Source organism: Patiria miniata, unplaced genomic scaffold (assembly GCF_015706575.1).
Source record: "Patiria miniata isolate m_02_andy unplaced genomic scaffold, ASM1570657v1 HiC_scaffold_5, whole genome shotgun sequence".
NCBI classification, from domain to species: domain Eukaryota; kingdom Metazoa; phylum Echinodermata; class Asteroidea; order Valvatida; family Asterinidae; genus Patiria; species Patiria miniata.
In genome coordinates, this window is record NW_024037072.1 from 503,618 (window position 1) to 525,100 (window position 21,483).

Consider the following 21,483-nt stretch of genomic DNA (forward strand, 5'->3'; position numbering starts at 1 on the left):
CCTTGAAGATGCCCTCAGGCAGCCCAATGTCTCCTCCAAGGTCTCATGGAATGTCTACAGTGATGTCAGTTTTCCACAGGATGTTAGACCACAGAGAGGGAATTTGTGTCATTTTGTCAAATGCAGAAGCAGATGTACTTTCAGCAGTGACAGTAAGCTCTCCAAAGTGCATCTGAAAGTGAAAGGATTTTGTTGCGTTGCCGATTAAAATCTGTTCCAAGAAGATGTTGAGGCCATGAACCTCAGCGTTGAGGAGTATGCATGTACATGTATGGACACAAAACTTTCTTTTCAAGTCGTTTTTAAAGATTTCATCACCCTTAATTTTTCTCTTTATTTCTCTATATTTTTAAGAGGCTAAAAACAATGAAAAGAAATTGTGAAAAATTTCCAAAATAAAACACAATTTTTTGCTTGCTTTGTGATTGAGAATCAAACTACATATTGCCCATGGATACAAGAAATCAGAGGGTAATAGAAAATGTGCCATGGTGTTTCGAAAGGCACACATTATGCAAGTTGTCTGACAGTGTCTAGACAAAATCTCCATGGTTGATCACACCTTCTGATTAACTGTAATCGGACCCTAAACCCTCCATCAGTAAGTGAGCAGAGAGCATCCATATCAAAATGCGAACCCTACCGGTATTTCTTAGCACCTTACTTGTATCAATCAGTTCTGTTGCCAACGAACCCAACCCTTAACACCTTGCATCATTAAGCATGGATTTGCCTGTAGTAATATATCTCTTGACCAGCATTTACAGTCTTGAGGGAGATGCGTGTTTTGACCGACAATCAATGTTCTCTGCATGTCTCATGTGTAGATTGCCCGAGGCTTCAGAATTTAGCATTTTATGACCAGATCGAGCCCGATCCATCAAATGTTTAATTCATGTCACTGATGGGAAGGGACAGAGTTTCACGGCAAAGTTTGATCAGCAAATAGGAATGTTTGATATCGGCCTTAATGTATTTGGGTTGATGTCATCCAATGATGATTGCCACTTCCCAAGACCTGCATTCAGTTTATGATACCTTTTATTGCAGGAAGTGATTCAGGACTGGATTTAAAAAAGAAACTAATTTTTTGTAAACGTTACACAGTTTTTCCCCCAAAATTGATTAATTCAACATGTTGCATACTGTGTCAAGAAATAATCATGTCATACTAACACTGAAAGAAGTCCTTGCGTCTTTGCATACAAATGTTCAATTTCCCATGTCAGGACAAGATTTTCAACTTCCCATGTCGTATTTCTTAATTTTTCTTAGGTCTACGCGACGTGGGCAGTTCATGAATACGACCGTAAAAATGAAGACATCGATCCCATCGCAGCATCGGCGGAGTATGAGCTGGAGAAACGAGTTGAGCGAATGGACGTTTTCCCCGTGGATCTTGAAAAAGGTAAACTTTTCCTGACTTTGGGACCGGAGTCATTCATTCGCAGCGGTCGTTGCGCTTGACTGGACTCTTAGAGATAGCATTAATGACTTATAATTAATACTCTGTTGGTGCTTTCAGTCGTTCAACCCGGGCATAGGGGTCCAATTTGGTTGAGCTGCCAAGCGCATGAATGTGCTAAGCACAGCATCATATTAGCTTAGCAAGAACAGGTTACCAGCTAAAATGTTATCCAGTTTATATTGCACATGACTGGTTCTCCACTGAAACTTGCTAAGTGCATATATCTACATGTATTTGCTGAGTAATATTACAGGGAGGGATTGTAAGAGAAGATGGTGGGGCTTTAGTGACATTAAGTCCCCTTCATAAAGATCCTCATACCCTTCCAATTCTGCCCTTTTTGAAACAAAACTTTCAGGAGATTATATTGCTTGATTGTTTGTTGTAATGTTTCAACATATTCCAAAATTTACCCCAAAAATGTAATCTTTAAAGAAATTGGTTGAAATCTCTTGGGAATATCTGCCACTCCATGCATATTTCTATTCACACATAGTATGCATATTTCTGGTGACAATTTCATAAATGTAACTTTTTTAGGTATGTACATTTTGTATACTGTTTTTAACACCGCATGCAGTATACATGTATGGCTTCCGACGGATTTGTCTTGAAACCATTTTAAGGGAATCAAAAAAAAAAGTTTTCAAATTATTAAGATAAGAAAATACAGTATCATGTAAGATATTCATAACCTCTTCTGTGGGGTGGGACATTATTTTGCTACTGAATTAAATTCGCATGCGTGATACGAAGATCATGCATGATTGATTGCGGTCTCCAAGCGACGCACATGTATGTGTGTTGTAAGTCCAAGGTTACAGATGACTCCAGTGTTGAGTCCAGGGCCGACCATGCTCATGTTATTGAGCTCTCATTGAGGGAAATAGGTTATGAATGTGCTGCCTGGTATATTTATCGATCATTCTGATAACATTACATGTACACGATGCGTGGTTGTGTGAAGATAGCGGCACTGTGTGGATGTTCAGCTTATTGACAAGTCAAGATGAAGTAGGAACATTATTGGATACTGGTGAATTTTAAAGAGATCCACTTGAAATAAAACTAACGAGCTACATAATTAAGAACTGTCTCTTTCCTCCTCTTCATGTAGAAAAAGGAATGAATTCTGGTTCAGTAAATTGTGGAGATGTCAGAATACAGTTCAACTCCACTCATGCATTGACTCAAAAGTCTGTTGTCTCTTAAACCTGTAAAATAAGTATTACTTTTTGAAAATTGGCCAATAAGGCCATCAATGTATTAAAAACAGGCTCATTCAGTCTAATTTGATGCTGCCCTTCTTTGGTAGTCACCTCAGTTATTAATTATTATTTTTTAAAAAATCAACAATTGCCTGCAATTACATTTCAGGCACAATCTTTTTGATAATGCTCTAGAAGATGTAGAAGATGTGAAAACTAGGACTTGAGAAAAGCCCCACCTCCCCCCCCCCAAAAAAAAACAATAGGAAGAAAAAGCAGAAATGTAGTTAGTTGTGATACCTTACATGTAGGCGAACATGAACTTCAGACTTGTTATAAATTACAAACCTAGGGAATTATTGAAGCACAGCAGGATTAAAGTTTGTCGTCTGGTGAAATAATATGCTCAGGTCTCTCTGAAACATATTGCCACAGCAGTAATCTTGCCAGATTTATTTTCCCCCTGTTTTGAGCTGAAAAATTGATGGGACATTCCTTTGCCGAAAATGATTAATTCTTCACACCTCTCAGAGTAATCTACACATCTTGGAAATAGAAGCAATATTTTCATACCTCGATGGTCCTGCAAATCTGTCAGTGCTGTGATTTATTAAATAGGGTGAAAATTGCTGTCCTAAAATCACAGTGTGTAGGCCTATAACGGTGCATACATGTACATGTATGAGTACGCGTTGGAAGTTTGCAGTTTATGCAATGCATGTGATACGTTTGACACTTTCTCTAGAAAGAAAATTACAGGAAACATCTGCAAGACCGTAAAGTTTTGAGATTCCATGAAAGGATCTCAGATCTGATGGATTTGTTTCTTTTACTAAGAAATAACCCTTACAACTTAACAGGAAAGTAACGATAATCTTCGCAATTCAAAACATGATCACAGTTGCACTTTGAGGAATTATTCCCCTGCGAACGAAATCCTTCATATTCCAACCACGTCCGGTCATAACTCACTTATGTATGTTGTCACGTCGTCGCAAAGAACTGTGAACTCTTGTGACTGAGGAAATCCGAGAGATTTCATGATGGCATTGTGTGGCTTCACTGCTCTTCCTATGGCACTGGAAAAAAATGGCAAAGTACCCGGAAGTCAGGCAGAATTATCCACGATACACCTTCGTTTTTAAATCCCAGATACTCCCCTTCATCCTGGCTACCTTGCAAGGAGTTTTGAATTTCTCTTTTCCTGGTAACTGAATGACGGTCCTAAGTCCCTGGACTTTGTATCAAAATCCCAGAAGGAAGGAGGGGGAGGCAGGTTCTTAATACTGCTAAGTTACAATGAAAATTGCTTAGCTGGTTAACAACCAACCAACCTACACAGCTGTTCATTGTCTGGTTTGGCTGGTTGCCTGCTTAACAATTCTTAGCAGCAATGCAACATTGAACAATCGACAGCTGTAATTCTGTAAAAGATGCATTCCCGGAATTTTTTTACCTTATTGCTGAAGGGGACACTTTTCCAGCTGGTCAGCATTTCTGATTCCTCATGGACAATCTTGCCAGGCTACAGGTTCAATTCCTTGCCTCTGGCCCTTACTTACTCCCTGGAGGTAGATGTGTAAGCCTCCACCTGCCTGTCTCAGCTCACCTCTCCGCTGCGGATATAGACCTACATGTAGCGGGCAATTCCATGAAAATGTGGAAATGGCTGAAAAAATTGATAATTTATTAAAATGTTCAGAATTGCAAGCACCATAACCTCAAATGTGGTATCAAATTAAAGGGGGCAACAAGACCTTTCATTTGAATGATGTGTCGTTAAAGGGAAAATACAACATTTGCAAACATCAACAAATAAAACTACCAAATCATTTTGAAATACCTTGCTGGACTGTTGGTGAATGACAGTGTAAAGCATTCTGTAAAATCATGGCACCTGGTATACTGTCATTTTCAAGAAAAGTGATATTTTTGTATCAATTTCCAACGCTGATCGGCCGATCAGCGTTGGAAACAACTGGCTTTTTTTCAATTACTGGCCCCAATTGACCATCGCACTTGTTTGCAATCGATTACAAACCTATGAACGGGTACGAGCAAGCTAGACTGGTTCCCTGACCTTACAATTCCCCAATGTATGTAAACTGCTCTCTTTCTTCTTATATGGAGTCAGGGAACCAGACTACAGGAAAATGATCGTTTTTCTTGGTTTTTATAGCATTTTCGAACCCAAAACCTCAAAAAAGTCAGTGTAACTATATTTGCTATATATTTCCAACCCCCCAATTCCATCCATTTCTGAAAATTACAGCAAAAGCAAATGATGTATATTCCCTTTAAGATGGAATATGATTAGGTTAAGTGTATTTTCCTGTTAAACAAAAATGGTATTTTTACCTAAAATTATGGGGTTTACATGCCATCTACCGGTACTGTCCAAGCACAGAGTCCATACCTACCCTCATTTTTTTTAAGCCCATACACAATGAGTAGAGTCAGCAAATCTGAAGAAATGAGAATGATTCCAACCTTATGAGCATTTGTTTTGGATGTGTAGAGCTGTAAGCCCAGCCCCTTGACATACTCTTGTGATGGCCAAGACACATCCCTAGCATCCTCCCTTCTCTGTGTTACCATTGTCAGCAGGTGTACCAAGATGTTGTCTCCTCACGTTGAGTGGGATTGCATGGGAGGTTGCCTTCTAAGATTTCAGTTTTCTGTTGCTCATTTTCTTGTTGGGGAAATTGGCACATCTTTCCCATGTTCAATCTGAGGGCAAATTGGAAGTGGCAAACATTTGAAGGTGTGACGGGATTGATAAGTCCGGACTCATTCTACTTGGAGGTACTGGAACCGGGCGTAATTTGAGCCAGATCCTGTGAAACGCTATGCTGGCACTTTCCAATTTAACTTATCCTAGCATTCTAAGACCTACATGCGAAGGCGCGTCATATCTCATGAAATAAATAATTATGACACGAGTGTTTTCAAATGTAAAAAATCCCAATAAAGGCTACTCCTTACATGTGTAACTAATAGGCCATTTAAGCACCATAGACACCATCTGCTGCGCTAGATGCTGCCATTTCAAAAGTTTCAAGAATGAAACCTGAAACGTGTTTCAGTAGCGATAGTTGTCATGTGTTTTTTTATAACAAGGCTTGTCGTGTGTTTCAGTAACAACACTTGTCATGTGTTTCAAGGATAACACGCGTCATGTGTTTCAGTAACGACACTTGTCATGTGTTCTGAGACCTCTGTCATGTGTTTGGTAATAACATTTGTCATTTTTTTCTTCAATCTGCATCATGTTTCAGAAAATGACACTTGTCAGATGTAAGTGTTCGGACAGGTGTCATGAGTTTCAATAATGTCACTTTCAGTCATGTGTTCTGCAAGCTACTGGTACATCATGTGTTTCAATAACAACACTTGCCATGTCTTCTGGGACTTCCATCACGTTTCACAAATGGCACTTGCCACATGTCTTGAGACCTGCATCTTCGGTTTCAAGTATCGCACCTGTCAGGTGTCTTGAGACTGCCAAACTCCTCAGGTCATTTCTGTACCTTTGGGCTTCTCCTGATTTCTAATGGGTTCAGCTTAGTCTTTACTTTGTGTTGAAACTCTTCATCAGTAAGCAGTTTTTGCAGCTGAAGTCAAATTTGCAACTTTAGGATCTAGTTGCAGATTGAAAAATTGTAAAGGAACCAAAAAATTGAGCAAACCGGTTTTAAGGACTTGATTAGTAAACAGACATGTTGTCATCTATGGATTTTTTTTGGAGGGGGTATGTTTTTTATGTTAGTTATAAAAAAAATATTTTCAAGAAAGTGATACGAATCTAAGGTTTTTTAGGCCACATCCCAATTCATGACACCCACCTTGAAAACTGCATCCAGTGCCAGGATCTTTGCCTGGTAGAGGAGAGGGTACCTCTTGCGTGCCCTTGTAAAGGCTGCTCCATATCTGCTGTCAGTTTCTGCTCAGGATTTGATCTCCTGGACATTCTTGACAAATTGAGGCAAATTGTTGTTTGGATTATGGCATTCCAGAAAGAGAAACATTGGCTTAGGTTTTCAGGAAAGTCAGGAAAGCCAGTGACTGGGTTTTTTTTCAGATGAAGAGGAAGGTGATGTTTCTACCAAGTTTGTGTTTTCATTCCCTCTGTTGTACTTGCAGTTTATTTGGGACAATTGAAATCGTAATGAGTATGAATTGTGAAGAGATGCAGAAACTAAGACCGGTTGGAGTCTGAATGCTGATAATTACCCTTGCCGATTATCAGCATCCAGACTCCAACCAGTCTTAAGCAGAGTGTTTAAAACCAGCCAAGCACACATTTATTCCATAAATACAGCTTCCCTCTTTCCCTCTTGCTCTTTTTCAAACACAATTGTGTTCAAAATACAATGTCAGAATTAACAATAATGACACATTTCAGCTTCACCTTTCTTTTGTCGGTTTTCTAGCTGATTCAGCATCTGGACTATTCATTCTCAAAAGAAGAAAAAAAATTCACAAACAGATGTTAAATTCCCACGTTATTTTTTTCAACTTTTGCCTAAAAATACATTTCTATTTCCTGAAGTGATCGAAGATGAATCCTCATTGCATACTTAAATTTAGAATAAACTGTGACTGTTGTGTTTTTTTCTATACAATTTCAGGCTGCCATTAGTAGCAACTGCCATGCCCCCACCTCTCCCACTACCCCATCCAAACTACCATACTCCATCCTATAAATACCCAACCCAAAACCACACCCAATCCAACTCCCCTTAATTCGTTTTGGTCGTCTGTGTGGGAACATAATAGAGCAGACAAGCCCCACCATGTTTTCAACCCAACTCAAACTTCCCCAGCCCCATCACCTTACCCAACATCCAACCTCATCACTCCAACCCTCGATCGCAGAAAAGAACTTTGATTGAAATAGTCACTTTGTAAGGACAGTAACCTTCCTTTATTGTTGTATCCTACATGTAAAACTATCAAGAACTTCCTGTTCCTTCGGGTTATAATTGTGCTCCCATGCAAAGCTTGGCCGACGAGTTTTAATAAAATGTTTGATTCAAACTTGTCGCTGGAAATAACTGGAGAATTTGTAAAAAGACCACATGGCCAATTTTCAATCATCTCAAATGACAATTTTTCCCCTCTGTGATTGAAATCCAAATCCCAGTGCTCTCTCAAAATCATTATTTATTGGCACAAATGCTGCAGGGTCTTTAAATCATTGCATGAGGTGGCCGGCCACCTATTGGCCCTATGAAATGACACCGCGTGGCCTACACATTAAATCTTTTCTGGGATACTGAATTAGCAGGTGATGTCTAGGGCAAAACAGCAATCTGACTTTGATCATACTCTAACTCAACATTTACACTGACTTTTTGTTCTGATTTTGATCATTTTCTGATTTTGGGTCATTTGGGTATCATGTATGCCAGCACTGCAAACCACCAGCCAGTTCTTGCCCCTCTATGGATTTTACATTGTAAGATGTATGATCTTTACTTTGATCTGTTTAGTCATATTGTAGGTCTTGGCGCTAAACACTCATGCTCTCATGGATGGGACTCGAACCCATGGCCTCCCCACTTACAAGTGCATCTATGTCTTTCCCAGTCAATTTCCAAACATCAGCGAAGCTACAGTTGTTCCCAAACCTTCTGCAGGAAATAAGATCAATCTTAAAATTATTTCCTCTCGTTTTCATTAGAAAGTAATAAATTCTAGTACATGTTCTTTCTTAACCAGTCCATTACATTTGTTAAATTTAAAAATAGCGCATATTACATGCATAACACCTCACCATAAAAATCAATCGAATAACATGATCTACATGTGAATCTGAAAAACATTTCTTCTTATGCTCATTAGAAAGTAATAAATTGTAGTACATGTTTTTACTTAACCAGTCCAATATTTGTCCCATTTAACACAACATAGCTCATATTATAACATCTCACCCACAGATTATGTTTCTTGATTGGTCGAGAGTGAGTCACATGGTATTTGCTATTTTTGCTATATTGATGTCCACGGCCACAAAGACTATACGCATAGCAACCAAACTACTATGCATATCAACCGGTATTGTGTGCAATGCATACGGGTGTGCGTGTTGTGCATTTTGTTCCCAAGCGCTAGCGCTACAGAGCTGGGTTCAAACATTTCGTGAAGGGGAGATTTGGAAAAGGAAATTTTCAACTCATTTCGTATTGAAATAGAAATACATTTTAATTGTATCTAGATTAAATGTATCGATTAAATATCTTAAATCAAGCAGAATCTGTGGGTGAGGTGTTATGAAACAAATATTGACTGCATGGTATAGTGAACCTAGCCTCCCGAGGTGATGGCATTGGTATTTACATTTGTATGCTCCATGGATCACCTCGGGAGCATAGTTTTTCACTATACCACTCAAAGCAGTCAATATTTGTATATTGATACATTTAGATATCATTACCCTTCCAGCTGCTTAATTACTGCTGATTTGCAGATTTCATTAGTTTCCCAATTTCCCAATTTAGGCTTTTGTCTCGGAGGTAGTTTTTCCGGTAGCCAATTCTCTCCAGCGAACTGGAGGCTATCGACCAGGTTATCTCTATTGACATTTTGCCCAATCAATCAATCATTCGCAGGGCCTGCAGTTGAGGACCGATTCACCTGTGTTTATACATATTGCCCATAACAATCAATTAAGATGGTTAATTATTGACGGGTATGGGTTGGGACTTATCTGTATGGCAGTAATTTGTATACCATGATATCAGTCATTAGTCATCAGTATTGGCTTGCTAAACGTTATTTGAAACTTAATCAGTTTAGATTTGGGGAAAATGTGTCAAATAACTGGCTTTGCAGTCTTGGTTTTAATTTAAAATTTTTTTTTATAAAAGACAGGTGACTTTTATTGCATCCACAGTGTATGGCTCTGTGGGCACATGCAAGTGCCCCCTCACAGTAAAATGCAAGGCGCACTGCTATTGAAGAACATTTTCCATGTGTCCAAGCATGTATGTTTCTCACATATATATACAGAGGCATAGGATTTCACACATTGATGGAAAAACGGATACCTTTTAAAGACTTCTTTAATTGTTGAAGAGCTGAGCAGGTGGAAATTATCACCTGAAATCTGTCAAAACAAACATGTCTAATTGCCTCTTGCTTCTTGGAAGCAAACGCACATGTGAAACCCTAGTAGGCCTGAGACAACATTTTTTAAGTACAACTCAAGTCAGATGTGGTTTGTGGTTTGACGACAAATCAGAAATATCATGTCTGTGGATTTATTGTCAGGACCAAACATCTTTCCCCGGTTTGGGTTTAGTTATTTTTAAATAACAACTTCTACATGTAGGGTTGTATCACTGGATAGCCATCTGAATAATATTACTGATGCAAAGCAACAAAATACAAGAGATAAGTATAGAAGCCATCCTTAACTTGTGAGCGTCTAATCACTCACGACCGTCTGCCGGTTTATATTCGGAGTAACCTTAGATAGCGTTTTGATCTATGAAAGGTGCCTATCGTTTTGAAGCTGAGGAAAAACAAGATTGAAATCAGAGGATGAGTCTCATAGTCACTTATGTCATTCAGGATCACCGTGGGGGCGTGTTTATGTAGTATTGAGGGTGATGTTTCTTTTCAAGAAAAAGTCTGTGCGAGTGTAGAGTATACTTGACTTGAGTGTTGTTATCACGTGGGTGTGTTTGTGGACATAGCCTAGGAAGTGTTGGCATGCCACTGGATATTGGTTTTGTGTTCAGAGGACAGTGAAGAAATTAGACACAGCTACAGAGGAGAAGTGACCTAGCACAATCAACATTGAGCTATCTTGAGCATGTACCGGTATAATGCACTTTTAGTCCAAAGCTTGTTTGGACTAAAATATGAAAATGGTTTATCCCATTTTTTTTTCATCACCTTCTAGAAGACAACGTTACAGTTGCTGTGCCACTTTCTGATGTTACTGAACGCTTTTCTGTACAAAAAAAAATCATGGTTCTGTTGTGTACAATGTCAGTTTGGCTTTTTTGTGGACTCTATGGGCTCTGTGCACAAGTACCCCATCAACGGCCAGAAAAGGACAGTTGGGGGTGACCTAGACTGGTTCCCGATCCATCCACTGCGTATTTCGAATGATCCAAAGTTATTGGGGTCGGGGATTAGTCTGGGAGACCATTGCAAGTTAAATTCGAACGTATTTGAACGTATTCACGCGCCCGGGACGCTCATGCGCGAAGACGCTGTGGCTTGGCTTTGTGCACAAAAAAGTCGTGCGTACTTCGCGCAAGAATTACAGTGCACACGTGGTGTTCCGTCCAAGGGGCTCTCAGAAGTGGTAAAAGCGCGCCCTCTTTCGTTGGCGCACGGAGCCCATACATAACTACACCTCTGCAGTAAAATGTTAAACATTACACTCATTGGAAGGACACACAAAAGGCCATTAGCTAGGGTGCGCCCAGGCTCATATGGGTGCAGACCAGTAAATCGGTCCGAAATTGCCTGCGCTGGCCAAATCACGATTTGCATGCCCTCAAAATCTTCGGTATTTGAGCATGCTGTGGGCCATGAACTTGAGGGATTGTAAAAAATATGGGTGGAAGCCGTGCACAGGACTGGGAGCTTGCAGTTCTGTGTAATTTTGATGTAATGTGGACCCTAAAAGCGCTCTATTTTGCAATGGAGTGTAGGCATCGTTTTTCAAAATGGCGATGGGCTTCAGGACTATTTTCAGGGGTGATCATCTTCAGATGGAAATTTCTCCTAAAAGTCATCAGTTGACCCCCCGAAAATTGAAAAGAAAATGAAAGATGATGAAATAAGCTTTAATTTGATGTGTGTCTCGAACACCTTGGAGATTTGTGAGTATTTTTCCCGAATTTTTGAAGTGGGAGCATTTACCATTGGGGTCTATGGAAGTTTATTTACTGGTCTGCTACCATATGAATTGTTCTCAAGTATTGTAGGCTATACACATTCAGTCCAAACAAGTCAAGCATTCTCTGTGCCACACTCAGGCATAGGCCTACCGGGTACTTTGTGCTCTCATAATGCAATGTTTATCGATTCTCAAATCAAACTGTTCAGTTTTTTTTTACTTTTAAAGGTACTAAAATTAAAAAGTAATAAACAGTGGACGTCAAAATATCAAGTTTACATCGTACTAACAAAACATCAAGTTTGAACAGCTTGTTAGCAGAAATCGGATGCTGTCTTGGTCTTATCCTGGGCTTTATGAATATTTTGCTCAACATGTGAAAAAAGGTTTTTTTCTTTTCCTCACTTCAAAACAGATCTGACTCTACGCACTAACATGGTATGAAGATTTTTTTTTTAATTAGTGAAATAGACATTTTAAGAGGATGGGATTTTAGCGTTGGTGTGAATGAGAACATACTGTACGCCTGAGGGCTTATTCCATCAAGGACGTGAAAGTTATCTCTCGTGAGTCGTGACATGGCCCATGGTGAGGAAACGATTATTGTGTCGCAGCAAAAAGGGCGAGGAAGCCAAAACATCCGCAAGGCTGTCTGTAAACTTTTCAGGTCAAGGGAAAGATGGAAGATGTTGATGTGATAAGCCTCCCGAAGCACCACTTAAGACTTAGCCTGGATTTGAGTCTGGATAGCATGCATGGTGCATGGGGTTATGCACCACAAAGGCTATCCCAGGCTATGTTTATGAAAGGATGCCTTAAGCCATCCTGAGGTAAGAACATTTGGATGTGTTGCTTAGGGACGGGATGGGAGAAGACACTTTGCACCTAGATTGGTGATGTACATGTACATGTACACTCTCTCTACCCTAAAACAGCATTTTTGTTAGCTTTGGCCCCCTTCAAATCTCATCAGATCAATCACAGATTTTTCTAAAAATCACGTTTACGTGTATGTAAAGACACTCCGCATACATGTAGTACATCTACAATGTTTTCAATCCAGTTGGACAGAGTTTTGTTATTTCATTTATAGTTTATACTTGGATGTTTTTAAGAGCACTTTTCCTCGTGGAAAGTCAGTGGGAAAAGTAAGCATCTTATTCGCCATCTTGCTTTTGAAATTTGAAGTTTAACAAGAACAGCACATCCATTTTTCATGTGCTTTGGGTTCAGAACTTTCACAAGACATCAGTGTAAAAACTAATTGTACAGTGGTTGGTAGATTCTGCTGCCCCCCCCCCCCCCCCCCCCCCCCCCCCCATGACAAAGTTAATTTTTGAATTATTAAGGAATTGGCTAGGAAAAGGAACAGGGCCCAATGTCATAGCTCTGCTAAGCACACAACTTTCTGCTTCACAGAGGCTCCGCCTATTCATGGAGACTGTAAGCAGTAAGCACACGAAAGTTTACCTCAGAGGAAAAAGTTGCTTAAATCAGTGACGTAACAATAGAAGTTTCCATGCGCGCGTAACCATTAGTATATCCACATGACATAGAAGGTTAGCACATTTCTTTACAATGGTCAGTGCAACCTTTTTACCAACTGTTCAGCAGCATCATGAAATTGGCCTGTGTTTGGTTTGGTGTTGATATGCCAGCATTTGTGTTAACCACAACTGGACAAGTTGCAGGAGGTAAAACAAAACATTAAAAAGGCAAGGAAAATGGAAAGTAAATTATGTGAAGTTAATTAGAATGACACATTATGACAGGAAATAAGGTCTCATTCCACATTAGGGGATGGAAGCATGAGTCATTTTTTATTACCGTCTATAAGAAATAATTCAAGCTGACATATTGGCCCTGTCTCTTTATAATTGTGTCCTTGGATTGCAACCATTAGTGTAAATGATACATACACTTTGTGTTAAATTGCCTTGTTATACACATCCATCAGTTCAGCTTGATTTTCCACTCAAATTGCTTCAGGAATTTATGGTCCGTGTATGGCCATACCAAGTGCATGTTGGCAAATGAGCAAGCACAACAGTGCCAATATGATGGGGTTCCTCATTTTTTTTTACTAAGCCCTTAATAAAAAAAATAACAACAGGGTTTTACATGTACATGTATGTACATTTACGTGAATATGCCTCTCAACACGTTGTTGTTGATGCATATTTTGCAAGGGCCTGCTTGTTGCAGTTGGTCTAATTAACGTGTGTACATTGTCAAGTCTCCTTCTAGTGGCTGCGGACTTTTTGCCTTCGCATGTCTAATTGACTTTAGTACTTGTCAACGTAGGATTTTGTTTAACAACAAGTGAATTAAAGAAATTCTATTTTCAGTTTTGTATTTTGTATTCAGGCTAGAGCTGCTATCACCAGAGTACGTTTGTCCGATTCCAGTGTTAAGTTTTCATAATTATTTTAGGGAACAATACTGCTGACCTTAGTGTACTCTCAACTCATTCGGAATGGTTACTAAATAATTCTGCTTGGTCTCTCTTTTGGTTGTTAATTTCTTAAAACATTTTTTTGTTGGGGGGGGGGGGCGTTTGGTTGTTTTAATTCGTTATAATGGCGGTAATAATAATAATTCCCGGCGATGGGTCATTTGGGAGACATTCCCATAGACTTGTGCACAAAATGTTTCCAACTTAAATGTGCCCTAATCCAATCCGTTTTCCACAAATTTTGGTATTTTATACTAATTTGACCACGAGCAACAAATATAACCTAATTGCGACACTAACATTTTGCCTCTGAAGAGGGGGGGGTGGGGGGGGGGGGGGGGGGGGGCCGTGACTTTAGGGAGACATCAAAAATGTCTCCCTAATGTCCGGTGTCTTCTTAAGTTCTAGAAAAGACAATAACCGGTCTCCCAAAGGTTCTTTAACTGTAATGTTGTGCTTCGGCATACACTGTATATATCGCTTTATATCTAAGGTTTCAAAATGTTTATCTCTGTTCATCTGGAATGTGACGATTGTTTGTCTGCAGCAGCTCGAGCTGCAGCACAAATTGGTCGCTACCTTCACAGGTACATGTACCCATTTATACTCCTGGGTGGAGAGAGGCAATTGTAGTAAAGTGTCTTGCCCAAGGACACAAACACCATGTTCCTGGCCCCGTCAGGGTTTGCACCCAGTCGAACACCCCAACCATTGGACCACACTTACAACAGTCAGAGTAATCATCTGTGGTGACTTTTTCATTGACTGCAGGTTTTATTTTTTTTCATGCTTTGATTCACACGTTTAAACAAAAATACATTGGTTGCCATCCAATCTGCAATTAATTGTGACAGCATGTCAGTTTAATGGTTACTGTACCGGTATTAGCAGTTTCCAAGTAGCAGGTTAGAAGTTCCGCTGGTGTTTTATTCCCCACTGATTTTGCAGTGTGACAATTTCTAGCTCACAGTTGCTTCTGTCATTTCGCAACTGTTCATCCTTGAATTTCACCACGTCTTTCTATTTACTGAGTTTTTCCCCTTTTTTGGGGGGGTGGAATGAGGTATTTTGTCTTCAGTATTCATTTGGTCCCATTTACCACAGTAATTCACAGAAATCTGATAAACTGGACCAATTTATTCAAGCTTTATTGGCCTTATTGATGCAGAGATGAGGGAAAAATCTAAGAAGCAGAGTTACATGTATGAAGCTTTCTCTTATAGCTGAAATAAAAATCACTATTCATTTCAGGCCGGCTCTGACAAATTGAACTCTCGCCACCCTGCCAAAGAGTTTGAGGTACTGTTTGTATCTCCAAGCTCGTTAGAAGCTTCAATCTATGCAAATTGACCAGACATCACTTGCATTATTCATCAAATTTAAGCTTTGTCGGTTTCAAGTTGCATTCTTCGTGCTGTTTTTCGAGTTTCATCAAAAAAACAAAACAGATTCCTTTTTGAAATTGTTATTTTTTTCTAGCATTACTGAAGTTATTCACTTTTGAATGAGACATCAACCGAACAAGAATCAGCCCACGTTTAGTTATGCTGGAATTCAGCGACCAGAATAAGAAGCTCTTACTGCGGTCGTGTCACGCTCACGCGCATGCTGTGCGCATTCTTAAAGACGAGGCGCATGCGCATTTTTGTATTCCTGTTGGTCGAAGGAGCCCGGAGTGCGTGTGCTCTACCTGAGTGCGACTCACGCAAGCCTTGGCCCACCGCAGAAAATGGCTGCCGCCAGATTTCTCTATAGAATTATTACTTTACATATTTTGAATTACAAAATGTACTTGCGGCCCAATAATAATTCCATCTCCCGAGATAGGCTGGTTCCTGCCCCACACTCAGTATCAATAATATGCGTCTCTGTTTGTGCCCAAAATGAAAAAGAAAATCCCGAGGGTTGTAGACTCCTCCCCCCCCCCAAAAAAAAGAAGAAATAAGTTTGTTTTGAGGGGGAAGGGGGTGGAATAAAACATACAAGAAACAAACAATTGAATTTGTTGAAGAGCACGGGGAGCGTAAGTTGAATAATGAAGTCCCAGTAGGAGATTTCTTGAGTAAACATGTTTTGAAGACTTACTTTAAGAGGCTTGGGTCATTGCATTTTGATTTACTAAACTACATGAAGCTGCCCCTAAGGACTGTTAAGAGTTGGGCATCCATAAATTCTGTATTCATTCTGGAGGAAATTGCATGGAAACTAAACTTAAGGTTTTTGTTTGAAACATTCAGAAAACCAATTTAGATCTTGTTGGCGTAGCTGTTTTCATGAATGTCAACTGGGGATTTATTTGTTGCATTACTTATTTGTTGAAATATGTAAATATCGAGACCTGTGTGAGATTACATAGCTCCGTCTTATCCAGGCCAGTATGGGATTACATGTACATAGCTCTGTCTGTGTGTTTCATAAGAGTCTGTCTTGGAGGGATTTCTTGAAATGTGAAAAGATTTGCAACAATTGTGGCTAATTTGATACACGCTGGAGGAAATTCCAGTCCAATCTGGAAACATACGTAACTCTTGTTTGTGTGTTTTGAAACAAATCTCCATTCTTGAATTTGCAGCATTTCTATAAATATGTTAGCTCATGACAGACCGAATGTAGTTTAATATCGCTCATTACTCATAGAAGCCAATCTTAAATGCAAATTTTCTGAGAAGTTTGCTTGAATAGTTTCATTTTTAAAATATGACTCTCCTGCCTATTTTCATCAGGCCAAATATGTCCATGTTTCAAACTCTGAAATCTTACTCCCTCAGCTGCAACAACTTGATACAATCCTGTCATCTGATACAATGTTATTAAAAGATTGACCGGCGTCCATCTCATTCTAGAATCAGCGCCTTAACTCCCCCTCAAATCTTGGTCAGATGTACGTACGTAAACAATTGTAGCATCCACAAAACCCAGAAAACTGGAATGTCCGACCGGAGGCCGGAATTTTTGGTTGACGATTATAGTGTCCAGGCCGGATCAGTTCCTGGTGGAATTGGGATCTTGGACAGGACGGGGGAAGTTCAAGTTTGTGTTTAGGATTCGGCAGATCAATGACCGAGACTTAATACCGTGCTTAATCCAATTTACATTTTGCAAATGATGAGGATTCCTTTGGCGGATGTGTTTGTGTTGCTCCCCGCGGGGCTTAGGGGGAGGGTGATCAGTTGTCCAGTCAAGATGCTCGTTATCGCTGCAGTTGCTGACCAAACCTGGCAGGCGTTTTTCAAAGAGATCTTCTTAACATTTGCCCAAGGGGTTTTCCTGGTATTAAGAAACCCATTATTATGAAACATTATTATCGGATTATGTAGAGAGTGTTGGAATTATTACAGTCACTTCACAAATCCTGAGTCTTGTCATACATGATGTTGAATTCCCCTTGTCACATAGACTCTGATCAGCCAATGAGGGAGATCATCTGTTTCTAATCAAGCATCGCCTTGATGTTAATTGGTTATCAAAATTTCAAGAGGGGTCAGTCAGAAGTGTGTTTAAGCACTCTCCATCGTCACGCAGTTGCATAGTGCTGGCTAACGAGTAGTTCAGAAATTGGTGATTTGCATATAGAGTTTTATCTTATTGTGTTAGTCTGAGCGGTCGTGCAACTGTTCCTCAGATCACCTGATATCCTCAGTTTTTACTTTCCATGTGTGCCATTAAAAGTGGGGGGAAAAAAAGTCTGTAGAAAATTTTGTATTTCGTCGTTCTGTGTGACTTCCCTTTTGCATGCATTTTTGACATCCAAACTGAGGTAAATAGAAATTAATCTTAGTTGAAGGTACAACCACCATCTTTGTTGTTTTTTCTAGACCATTCTCCGTGAAGTAATTAGTAGCAACATAGGGTCACATGATTGTTTGAGGGCATTTTGGGTGGTTTATATCAACCCCGGTGCTCTACAGATTATGGCAGTTTGCGAGGCACTTGGCACAATTTGGATCAAGCTCTGGGTTCAAGGGTTCAATTCAACCATGGAGCTAGGCCACTATACCTGCCATGGCCCATCATGGAGGGGCTAAGTATGCCACCAGGCCAGTGCGTGCCCAATCAACCAGCGTTTTCATTCCAAGTCATCGCCAGAAACATTTGGATTCAGGCAAAAGATTTACCAATGCACAGGCAGTATAATATTGCAGAAATGAAGGGTTTATTTATATCTGTGGACATTGTTGACCAAATTGACAAATGTCAGTATTGAATGGATGCCTTGGGGTTGGCTCAAATGATATCCAGGAAACTAGGACAGTGTGGACTTGTGGTCTCCTGCTGACATATTTATAGCACTTGAAAATGGAATCATTTCAAGTGATTGGATCTCATAAAATGAGTTTAAGAGATATTTTTTTTTTTAATATTTTGATGAACTTTAACATTCACTCACTTCATTTTAAGGACTTAACATATGGTTGAAAATGTTGACAACTCCTATTTATTTCCAAAATTTGTTTTAAACTTTCAAAGTAGTTACACATGTACATGTACGATTTGTGGTAGGCATAAATGTCTTATTATTATACCTACCAATGTCGTATTATTTTACGATAGTTGGCAATTTGAAGAAGCACTTTAAAACAACCTGTTCCTGTTCCAGTCAGCCGCAAACATTAAACAGCACTGGTTAGAACATTGAAATCTAGGAAACACCAAAAACAGCCTAGTATAACCATGGAGCTACCGGTATAAAAAGGAACTAGGCTTCACCTCGCCCACGCCACTTCACCACCTGGGATGATTCATAGGTGGCGCTTGGCTTTGGATCAACTGGTAAACGATCAACTCATGAACACACACACATATTTGGCAGCTTTCACACTTGCTAGTACAGGAGGCTCATTAAAATAAAAACCAATTAGGTAGCCCAGTTTCCACAAAGCTTTTTGAACCAGTTACACATTAAACGGTCTGCACAAATACCTGAGGGCTTTGAAAAGACGAACATTGTGTATTAGAGATAAGAACACCCCCCCCCCCCTTTCCCCGTCGACACTAAATGGTTCGGCCATGTTTAATTGCAGGTGATGACGGCTTGGGCCTCAGCATTATCGGCATGGGGGTGGGCGCTGACGCAGGACTGGAGAAGCTTGGTATTTTCATTAAGACAATCACTGAGAACGGTGCTGCTCATAGAGATGGAAGGTAGGTAATGCACAAAGTTAATAGGAAACTTGGCCCAATGTCATAGGCCTGCTGAGCACAGTTTCTGTTAACAGATTAATTTTAAAAGTAACAGTAAAGTCTGTCACGAGCCAATATGTGACATGAAACAACTAAGAATATTCTATTCTCCCTGGATGGTATGCCGGTCCATTGCAGGTTACTCCCACCTAATGCTGGTACCCATTTCTACTCCTGGGTGGAGAGAGGCAAGTGGGGGTGAAGTGGCTTGCCCAAGGACACAACATATTGCCAGCAACAGGATTCGAACCCCTGACCCTCTTATCATGAGTCATGAATCCTGTCAACAATGTCTCCTTTTATTTCATGAAAACCGTAAGCAGTAAGCACACAAAAGGCATGCTTACCTCAGAAGAAAAAAGTTGCCAAAATTAATGGAGTAACAATAGAAATCTTCATGCGCCAACTGTCAGCACGTCCACGCCATGAAAAATGTTGGCACAATTTGCTTCTGTAGTTCGAATAACATCCCTCCTGTCTGTTAAGCAGTGCCTGCTCCTTCAATGTACCGGTAGTCTGAGCAGCAGAGGGCGCTGTTTGTCTACTCTTGAGATTCAGTGTTTGAGGGACACTGTGCAGGGATCCTGAACCCTAACATACCTGAATCCATCAAAATCCACACCCCTGATTTTGGAGAATTTCGGCGGATTCAGGATACCTCCATATTTAAAAAGTTGGGGGATTTTGATGGATTCAGGACAGTAAGCCTAGCGATACTGCAGGATTTTGATGGATTCAGGATACCTCCATATTGAGCAGTTGGGGGACTTTGATGGATTCAGGATCTCAGCAGTTTCTCCTTGGCTATATGTTTGGTGTGTATGAGGTATTGTGGATTCTGATGGACTCACTGGTGGATTCTGATGGACTCAGGACACTAACATTTTTTTGCATGACAAAATTGGTGGATTGTGACGGATTCAGGATACTTTCTAGTAAAAGTGCTCAAGGGGTTAGGGTTATTAAACTGCAAGTAGGCCTACATGCATTATATCATGTTGTAAGCACTTCCTTTTTGTGACGGAATGTGCAGAAACTTGTATAGTCTTTCCTTTTTGACAAGTGCACTTGAGACTGAAGGCATGATGACAATGCCACTTACTTTTCCTTCAATCTCTCTGTCATTTTATCTGTTGACGGGGTACTAGCACATCTATAGAATCAATATGGTAGGACGACATGTAAGATTTCACGTAAAGGGCTGTGCTTCAGTACAGCAGAACAACTGGAATTTTGTATACATGTAAGCATGACATTGAGGTAGATTTGCATGTATGGTTGACAGAAGTACCGTACTTGTATCCTTCTTAAAGGAAGGTGCTTTATATTTAAACAGCTTTAATAATGTCGCACTTTTCCACGGTTCGCAGACAAAATCCCCTCCTCAGCAACCATGATGGTGATTTGTTTCCTCCAGGCCAGTGGCAACGTGTAACGCGTCATGATTTAGGCTCGCGGCTGTTGACACTATACACCACTCCAGCAAATAAGACATGACTGATTCCAGGCCCACACTTGTAAACTCTATTTACCTTTTCACTTTAATATGCATTACAGCCATATTAATGCTGTTAGCTTTCCCACCGGCCGCCCCCCAGTCCTCCCACCCCCTTCCCGTATCTGAATTATTGCCTTTCCAGACATCAAAGGGTTTTCGCCCTACTCAAGTATTCATGGGCATCCCAAGCTCTGCAAAAGCCTGCAGACGCAGACGTCGATGCCCCGGAGGCATTAGTGAGCCCACTCCATCCTGCACCACACTCTCTGGGTTTGCCGTAAAGAGGTAGATATTCTCAACACGTCATTCCTGATTCGGCTTACCGTACATGCAGTCTACTCTCTTAGTTCTGTCCTTGATTTGCCTAGAGAACTTCCCCTTCCGTCTTCTAACTCCACCCCCTTCTTTTTTGTCTTCACCACATTGCTTCCCTGTTCTCAAGTGGAGCAATTCATCTGACACACTCTGAATGAAGTTAGTGCAGTCTTGAGCAGGGCAATCGTTGATGGCTGGCCTAGATCTTTGGCAGTTTAAGAAGGTTACAGGGGTGGCACTTTGGTCGCAGAGACTTTGTTGAAAGCCCACCAGCATAAACCATTATATGTTATCTTAAAGATATAGTCCATCATTTGTAATTTGTGCATTTTGTTCGTTTGAAGCAACAAAAGTGTTCAAAATCTAATGAAGGATACTGAACAACTAACCTGATGAAGTTTCAGCTCAGCTTCAGCTGTATATTCCGAGAAAAACAGCATTCTAGGATCTCAATTTCAAATCAAAAGTTGCTGAATCATATTATAGCAACGAATC

General features: G+C 40.2%; 1 protein-coding gene across 6 annotated transcripts in view; it reads left to right on the forward strand.

Moving 5' to 3' along the window:
- Positions 1 to 1,279: 1,279 nt before the first annotated feature.
- The window catches only part of LOC119741614 (neurabin-1-like), an 89,614-nt gene continuing 69,410 nt past the window's right edge, over positions 1,280 to 21,483 (forward strand). For all 6 annotated transcript variants that reach the window (XM_038217434.1, XM_038217435.1, XM_038217437.1 and 3 more), the window contains exons 1-2: positions 1,280 to 1,408; positions 19,016 to 19,136. In XM_038217434.1, coding sequence (XP_038073362.1) covers positions 1,378 to 1,408; positions 19,016 to 19,136 — 152 coding nt within the window. In that variant the 5' untranslated portion in view covers positions 1,280 to 1,377. The remainder of the gene's footprint in view (positions 1,409 to 19,015; positions 19,137 to 21,483) is intronic.